Below are 9,129 nucleotides of genomic sequence, written 5' to 3' on the forward strand. Positions count from 1 at the left end.
AATAGGTGGCTCGGATGCGTTTATCATTATATCTGCCCCTTATATGGCAGCGGAGGTTCTTTCACAGACGTCCTTCCGTATCACCTACCCTTAGACACACTTGTCTTCAGTGATGGTTAGCATATGATTAATTACAACTTATATGTATATTGCACGCTTATTAATTTTTCGAGATTATTGACCCACGGGATGAGCGCTGCTTGTTCCTTTCGTGGACTGGGCATTTATTACATGACTATATATAGTATATAATATATTGCTTTTGCAATCCCTTTCTTTGCAACAATTTCAATGTATTGGAAAAGGGGATTGCATCGCTTTCAATTCGAAATTAAGAGTTGTCGAGTTAGATTCCTACCAACAGAACTCCCAATTAATACTCCCTAAAACTCTAAAACCTTAAAAATTGGCAATATCATCTATTGTAGCTACCCTGCTGATTTGTTCTCTAGTTTTCAGAATCGGGCGTATATGGGTTTCCCTTGGGTGGCTGCCAGGACAAAATAACATTGCGTCGCGTATATATTGTCCATCTCTAGGAGGGAAAATTTTTCCATCCTTTCCAGAGAATAGTTCCGGACTTCTGTGATTGTTAGATCAAACCATTTGTCTTAACTTGAATACCTTAAACAAAATTAAAAATACTAAAAAAAATCGATCTAACAGTTGAAAAATATGTAGCAGCAACACATGAAATATAGAGAATTAATTCTACCAGAGGTCCAAAAACACACATGGTACCATCATCACTTCTCACGCGAAAACATATCATTTAAGGTATCATATCATGATGAAGATCAAATGATCAGATCATGCATGGTGGGAATTGCTGGATTTATTGTTGTAGCTACCGTGTACTTTTGATACCCCCTCAAAGTTCGATTAAGAGCTCCTCCAAGCATATTTTTTACCAACTTCCCCTCACCTTCTCTAAGCCACCAAAGCGATTGGAAACTGGCATGCTGCAGCGATCAGAAGAGACGGCTGGAAGTAGGCAAGCAAGGTCAGGGCAGGTCGCCCTAAGTGACTTTCACAAGCAGTGTGCACAGCACGCTCAATGTCGATCTATATGGCGTTGGGTTCAGATGACACAAGGATTCGAGATATTATACTAAGAAGGAAACGGGAGGCTAGTGAAAATCCAAAAGATCGGAGGGAAGGGCCATCCATTCCTAAGTCACATGGGCTTGAAGGAGAAACCTCCGACGACCAATCCCCTCTTCCAGATATCGCTGTGATTATGGACGCAAAACTTCACTTCCCCTTCCTCCGTGTCATCCTTCCTCTCAAACTCACATAAGGAAATATCCTGCCATTTTCCCTCCTTTTCCTCATCCGTATTGAACTGTACCTTGCCATCCAAGGGGATCAGCTTTACCTTTGCATCTGGGACTGGGAGCGCGACTTCAAACTTCAGGTCATTGCATCCCGTGTTGTCCTTTAATAACTTAGCATGAAGTTGAATTTCATACTTTGTGTTTCTTGATAGGGTCTCCCATCTGAGCTTCCCCGAAATGTCCAACCAGCGTATGTTTCGCAGTTCTGCTACTTGAACTTCAACGCTAAGATCCCTAAATCTCAAATAATCATTGATTAAGTTAAACACAGTGACAAATAATAACACAGACCGTACTCATCCCAGAGATATCAATCTATATATCCTTCTATATGGATTTATTAATTCATATTAATTAATGTCGATTTTGTTCTCTTTTATCAAATTTTCCTTGTCCAACTGCTGTTAACTTGCCATTTCACTCATAGAATTAAATCTCTAAAGAAATTTAAGTAAAACCATAGAGGACTCGATCGACATAATATATAAAAGTACCTGGACAAATCTGATACGGTTGTTCTGTGCCAGTACAAGGGATCTTCAATCCAAGCTATTGTGAGACCTTCTTGCAACACCATGAAGTAGTTTTTGGTCAAATTGATAAGCTTAAAGATCTGCAACAAGAAAAAAAAATGCCAAATCGAAATGAAAAGCTGAGAAGGGGAAAATATACGTGGCTGTGTGCATATTTTTTCGGTTACCTATGGATGTCTGCATTTTATTTTTAAAGTGCAGCTACCATAATATATATATGAATATGTACATGTACGTATATCTTAGGATATGAACTGAAGAATATACAAAAGACGGGACCTCATAGCCCTGCTCGTATGAGGAACTATGGAGAGGCAAATATAACTTGCAAGAAGCATTTTGAACTGATACTTATGTGGATTAACATAATCTGGGTAAGAACAAGATCCACGAAAACTAATATTGTGCTTGCCTGAGTCTTTTTGTGCAACATCACGATCAACCCTTTCTCAAGATCTTTCTTTACCAGGTCCTTTGGCCTGTCTGCGCCTTCCACAATAGAGTCCACTTCCCATCGTTGACAGGAGCTGCTACTACTCGATATTGGAAGTATAACCGGGGGGGGGGGGGGGGGGGAGGAAACACGAAACTATCAGTCTGTTGATCTGATGATGAATGAAAAAGTGATTTCTGGCCATAGTGATTCGTGTCCAGAATCACGTCCCATCGAAAAGCTAGCTAGCTGCTAGAACTTAACTCCCTTAGAGGAACAACCAAGGAAAATCCTACTGTCCACATGTTGAACGGTGTTCAAATTGAACTTCACATAACCCGGTCAACTATGATATATCTTCTTTACATGATCATATATAGTAGTCTAGTCCTCCAAAGCCAAAAGTCACGTTCTATAAATTTTTCCTTCACTAGAAAGCTCATTAATTCTTGCTTCTTATTTGGCCGGGCTAACATCCATTGCCGAAGAAGAAAACTGGTGGCCGGTGAGGCTACTGATGAAGCTTTATCAACAATATATATGTTTCTTACCTGGGGCTAGGGGCTGGCGAAGCTGCTGCTGAAGCCATTGACGGGGGCTGGCTGCCACGGCACTATCAGTCGAGGTTGTGGGCGAAGAAGAAACTTCTGTGGGAATGGCCGGCCGGTACCAAAAGATAAAGGACCGGATATACGAAGAAAGCTCTTTTTTTTTTTAATTAAAAAAAAAAAGTAGCCAGACTGTTTGGACTTGGCTGTGTTGGACAGTCGCGAAACGCACACAGATTGGTTTTGGGATTTCTGAAAATCAAACCACCTCAACAGTTCACTAACAAGCTATTATATTATACATTTTTTGTCATAATCACATTATCATTCAAATTTAGTATAACTTAATATTTTATTATTATTATAGGTTTGCGTGTCCTGAGCTACTTATTGACGTGCTGGTGATTAATCAAAGCCTAATAATAAATTATAATACAGATTTGCGTGTCCTTGATCTCATCAACAATCAATAATCAATAATAAATCAACTAAAAGGGAGCCGTCCAAAAATTTGGTGGCAATTGGCTGGTTGAGCTTTGGATTCTGCGAGAAAATTTGGCGCGTCGAATCCAATGCGGGGGAGGGCAATACTAACAGGCGCCCATGACCAGAAAAATGACAAACGCATTATCATTACTAAAATGATGCCCCACACTTCAACGCTTGTCAGCAAATTACATAAAAAAAAAAAAACTTACTTGTCACGACTCGAAATTTCAGTTGAATTTCTCATATATTTTCTCGATATCCATTATCACATAACTATTCATATAAACTAACTTTCCATAAACTTCCAAAAATATAAAATCCATCCAACAAGCTCTAATATGAATATACAACTCAAAAGAGAGTAATTTTCTTTTCTCAACCATATTACTAAACTAAACAAAACAAAAATTTCAAATCGTAATATATTTAAATACATTCTATACAAAAATAATATTTATCCAATAACTAAGATTCCTACCTAGTTCTCTGAGCTAATCCTCAATGTCTAAAAAAGTTCTCCTATGCTGCTAGTCTAGCTCCTAACTCATCTGAAAAATATATGCAGAGTATGAGCTGCATCTCAGTGAGTACTCAATTCCAAAATAAAATGAATTATTATTAATTAAATATTTAATTGCAAACAACCAAATATTCAAATAAATAATAAAATCACATTCAATGCAACTATCAACTCACCGCACACATATGATATATATATATATATATATAAACTATATTAATAATTCTATCCAATATAGTAACTAAATTAAGTCCTACTAACGAATACACATAACTCTTCCAACCATTTCTCTAATATCCAATATCACATAGACGTCAAATATTCATCATTTAGCATTCCATAGCAAATTACTACACAATCACTTGACAGATCAACTCTAGCATCCCAACCGCATTCAGGTATAAGAACATAATTCGACAAACTCAACAATCATCACACCCATCTAATCAATCTGAACAGACAATGCACAACACTAGTCAAACAATATAGCCATAGGTTGCATTTCCTTGCAACAGAGTTGTGACATTACCGTGACCCCGCATATCATTACTCATATCATCCTCAATTCCTAATACTCATATCTCATAAGCGGGGGTCGCCTATTAACCTCTGACGGTAAGAGTTGACATCAATTTATATTCCGTCGGGTCAAGCGGCCGATCGGGCCCATTTTTCTATTTCGCCGGGTCCAGCGACCGATCAGACCCCTATTTATATTCTACCGGGTCCAGCAGCCGATTTGGCCCATATTTATATTCCGCCGGGTCCAGCGGCCAATCAGAGCCTTATTCCTATTCCGCCGGGTTTAGCGGCCGATCAGGCCCATTTTATATTCCGCCAGGTCCAGCGGCCGATCATGTCCATATTTATATTCCGCCGGGTTCAGTGGCCATTCAGGTCTCTATTTATATTCCGCCGGGTCCAGCGGCCGATCTGGGCCATTTTATATTCCGCCGGATCCAACGGTCCTATGACTATAGTCAAACAACAATCACAAGCATAATCAACTGCAACCATGCCATCTCACCTCATATACCATCATACACAACCACAATCATACTGCATATCTTTCAAATCCATTCACACAACATAGCAAGACCAATTTCTTAATCTCTAACTATCACAATGCTTTTCTTAAATAGTTTATATAACTATAATACATCATTTTATAAGGGAATAGAGTACTCACATAACATATATATCTATATATATCATTTCACAATAGAATGAAGCACTCACAGGTAGTTCCCAAAAATATACTTCACCCACTCGAGTCATCGGGATGCAAAGCCTCTTAGCCTTCTTAATCCCTATCAATAATTAATATAACAAGAAACCAAATTATAAACAAATATCACATCATTATATCCGAAATCATGCCCTTTTGACAATCCATTTGTTCCCCCTAAAATTAAAGATTCGCAACAAGACTTAACCTGAACAAAAATAAATTATTCATAACTCACTTGTCCCAAAGTTTTTAAATACTAAAACAATAAAAGCAGGTAACATCATTCAATAAGCAATTTAACCCCAATTTCAAGCAATACTAGACGTGCAGCAAATTTCTTCTTAAGTATCACCATCCATGAATAATATACCCTTATTTTGAAAAGAACCTCAAAGTCCGCTAGATGGACAATGTTGAAGATATTCTTTTGAAATAAGAAAAGTTTCTTGCAAAACATTCATGGCTTTGAAGCCACGTACTCAGGTGCTCATTGTATCACTGAGACCAAAACACAATTAAGGACCCTTTTTTTTCCGAAAAATACTAATTAGTCCCGAAAAATCCTGGAAATTTGCAGAAAATAGCAAATTTCGATACGAATTCATAGGCGCATAAGTCATTCAAATTGGAGATCAGAGCAAGCTGAACGAGCCCTACGAAATGATTGTTCGTTGCGCAGCATTTGCAGTTGCATGCAACTCACAATCTCGACTTCCGGAGCTCGGTTCTCCCTCTCTTGACCTCCAAATTTTGTGATTTCGGTGTCTATAGAAACCTTGGATAAGGAACCCTGCATTAGAATCAAAATCGTGCAAAATGATGAACAAATGAGATCGAAACATTGCTCCAAAGATCGTTGTTCATCAAAGGATGAAAATGAAATCCCTTCTTTCTCTCCTCCTCCTTTTGTCACTGAGCGTGAAAATGATTTATCAAAGAATGAAATCCCTATATTTGAAGGAGCATTTTAATTCTTACCCATAATACATTATCCTTTTCCTATTAATACGTTCGCCCGCCACTTTTAACGTTGAGTGAATAAAATTCTTTCCAAGTATTCTGCCCATTTCAATTCTTCCTTTCTCTTTTTCTCATCTATTCTCTCTTCTATTTCTCTCATGTACAATTCTACCTAGAGCTACAGTAAAAATCCCTTTTCCTCACTATCTTTGTTTCCCTTTGTTCCTGTTTCAGAAATCCCAACCAACAAAACAAATAAAAAAAATGAAATTCACACTACATACCTGAAATTGGTCGACAATCGAACCAGAGCAAGGTCGAGCTCTTCATTGTAAGAAGATTTCCTACCTCGACACTTCTCCCTTTCTCCCCCTCCCCCCGGGGTCTCTCTCTCTCTATGTTTTTGCTCTGTTTCTTCTTCGATTCCAGAACACAGTCCCCCAGCCCAAAACAAAATAAGGAAAAAGGAAAAGAGAGAAGTCAATGGCAGTGGATTCTCACGGAAAATGAGGGGAGGAATGTTTGGCCACGTGAGGCCCTTTGAAACCTCTTTTTTTTTTCCTGATGCTCCAGCCATATGTATATGAACATGTAAGTATATGTGTATGCATATATATGCTATTAAATTAAAAAAAAAATGTCAAGTCTCACATTACTATCAGATTATACAGATACGATTACATTTATATTCTTTTTTTATTAAAATATCTTAGTAATTCCTTATTTTATTGTGAGAATATTAAATAATAAAAGCAATACTTTTATTAAAGTAGCTTACTAATTTCTCATTTTATTGGAGAATACTAAATAATAATAAAAATATTATTATCATTTTTCTGATTATATAAATTAAAATATCCAACTAAATCACATTTATATTTTCAAATAATATAATTGAAGTATTAAACCAATCAAACGTAAAACAATGGATGGGTTTCATTAGTTTAAAAAGAACTAAAATGATGCATGCACTGTATTTTGAAATTGTATTGAATTCTCCAACTTAATTTAACTGTGTTAATTATATCGTTTTAAGTTACTTTTTAATTGTATTTTTCTTTCATGATCAACTCACACTCATCTATATAATATTTCCTTTTCTAACAACATTGTGTTTTCTAATATGATATTATAAATTTTTACATAGATTACGGTAAAGAAAAATAGTTGCTTTAATCAAAAAATTTATTCTTCTATTACTGTTTAACATGCCCTTTTCGAAAAAAGAATACTTTTAGAGGGGATAACCGTTTCGTGTCATTTTGAGAATAAATATGCATGAATATTAAAATGATACTTGCTTCACTTTAACAGGACATGACATGTTTTAGTTAATTGAGTAAACAGCTAAAATATGTAATATTTCTTTTGGAAAGAAACACGAAACTATCAGTTTGTTGATCGGATGATGAATGAAAAAGAGATTTCTGGCCATAGTGATTGTTGATCCGATGATGAATGAAAAAGAGATTTCTGGCCATAGTGATTCGTGTCCAGAATCATGTCCCGTCGAAAAGCTAGCTAGCTGCTAGAACTTAACTCCGTTAGAGGAACAACCTAGGAAAATCCTACTGTCCACATATTGAACGGTGTTCGAATTGAACTTCACATAACCCGGTCAACTTTGATATATCTTCTTTGCAAGATCATATAGAGTAGTCTATTCCTCCAAAGCCAAAAGTCATGTTCTATAAATTTTTCCTTCACTAGAAAGCTCATTAATTCTTGCTTCTTATTCAGCCAGGCTAACATCCATTGCCGAAGAAGATGATGAAGAAGAAGAAAACTGGCGGCCGGTGAGGCTACTGATGAAGCTTTATCAACAATATATATGTTTCTTACCTGGGGCTGGGGGCCGGCGAAGCTGCTGCTGAAGCCATTGACGGGGGCTGGCTGCCACGGCGCTATCAGTGGAGGTTGTGGGCGAAGAAGAAACTTCTGTGGGAATGGCCGGCCGGTACCAAAAGATAAAGGACCGAATATACGAAGAAAGCTCTTTTTTTTTTAATTAAAAAAAAAGTAGCCAGACTGTTTGGACTTGGCTGTGTTGGACAGTCGCGAAACGCGCACAGATTGGTTTTGGGATTTCTGAAAATCAAACCACCTCAACAGTTCACTAACAAGCTATTATATTATACATTTTATTGTCATAATCTCATTATCATTCAAATTTAGTATAACTTAATATTTTATTATTATTATAGGTTTGCGTGTCCTGAGCTACTTACTGACGTGCTGGTGATTAATCAAAACCTAATAATAAATTATAATACAGATTTGCGTGTCGTTGATCTCATCAACATCAATAATCAATAACAAATCAACTAAAAGGGAGCCGTCACTCCAGTCTCGAGTTAGTATGTCTAGACCCTCAAAATATACTTAGTAATGCACTCGAGACATAGTCAACAGTATCGTCACAATATACAGAAATAGCAACCTACATTATGGCCACAACTTTAATAATATCAAGAGATCTCTTCGCCATTCCACTTTCTTAACATCATCAAGATGCTTATTCATTTGATCACTACATATCACGAGTTTGGACTCTCATTTCCCACCTTTAGAATTTTCCTTGCATTCGTAACCACATGTATATATAAAGACACCTTTTAAATTGATCAAGTGTTTTGACTCATGATCCAAATTTGTTAAATCATTATTAGTTTGGCCAATATAGATCAAATTTTCAGACTCTGCCCTGAATTGGTTGATCATAAAAAAAACTTATTTTCAATGAATACACTTTCCTTTTTTCAATTATCATATTTGATAATAAGAGAAAATTCGATAAGCCTTAAAATTTCAGGCATATCTCTAAGTATACCCATGATTGCTCTTAATCCCAACTTTGGTCTTCATTGACCGAGAACACCATATGAGGCCAAATACCCCCACACTTTGAAATATTCCAAAATCGCTTTTCTATCCTTCCATAACTCATATGGAGTTGTCTTGGGTTTCCTTAACAGTATCCGATAATGGAAGTGACTCATAACCAATCAAGATAGATTTTTCATATCCACTGACATATGATCTTTCCTTTTACTAACCCCTAGTTTCACATGCATAACA

The 9,129-nt window shown here is 36.7% G+C and overlaps 1 protein-coding gene across 6 annotated transcripts; it reads right to left on the minus strand.

Annotated features, from left to right (window-relative positions):
• Nucleotides 1-642: 642 nt before the first annotated feature.
• On the minus strand, nucleotides 643-8,119 carry LOC116212543 (protein PHLOEM PROTEIN 2-LIKE A1-like). 6 transcript variants are annotated; one of them, XM_031547209.1, is made up of 8 exons: nucleotides 7,894-8,116; nucleotides 6,336-6,468; nucleotides 5,795-5,881; nucleotides 5,100-5,170; nucleotides 2,855-3,103; nucleotides 2,283-2,403; nucleotides 1,832-1,950; nucleotides 643-1,571 (listed from the first exon to the last, which is right to left on the minus strand). In XM_031547209.1, the coding sequence occupies exons 5-8, from the start codon at nucleotides 2,890-2,892 to the stop codon at nucleotides 1,178-1,180; spliced, it is 672 nt and encodes a 223-aa protein (XP_031403069.1). In that variant the 5' UTR covers nucleotides 2,893-3,103; nucleotides 5,100-5,170; nucleotides 5,795-5,881; nucleotides 6,336-6,468; nucleotides 7,894-8,116; the 3' UTR covers nucleotides 643-1,177. The 6 variants fall into 6 exon arrangements, with proteins under 6 accessions (XP_031403069.1, XP_031403068.1, XP_031403073.1 ...); XM_031547208.1 differs by having other exon boundaries at nucleotides 5,749-5,881; XM_031547213.1 differs by having other exon boundaries at nucleotides 2,283-2,397; nucleotides 5,100-5,881; nucleotides 7,894-8,119.
• Nucleotides 8,120-9,129: the final 1,010 nt, after the last annotated feature.

Source organism: Punica granatum, chromosome 6 (genome assembly GCF_007655135.1).
Source record: "Punica granatum isolate Tunisia-2019 chromosome 6, ASM765513v2, whole genome shotgun sequence".
NCBI classification, from domain to species: Eukaryota; Viridiplantae; Streptophyta; class Magnoliopsida; order Myrtales; family Lythraceae; genus Punica; species Punica granatum.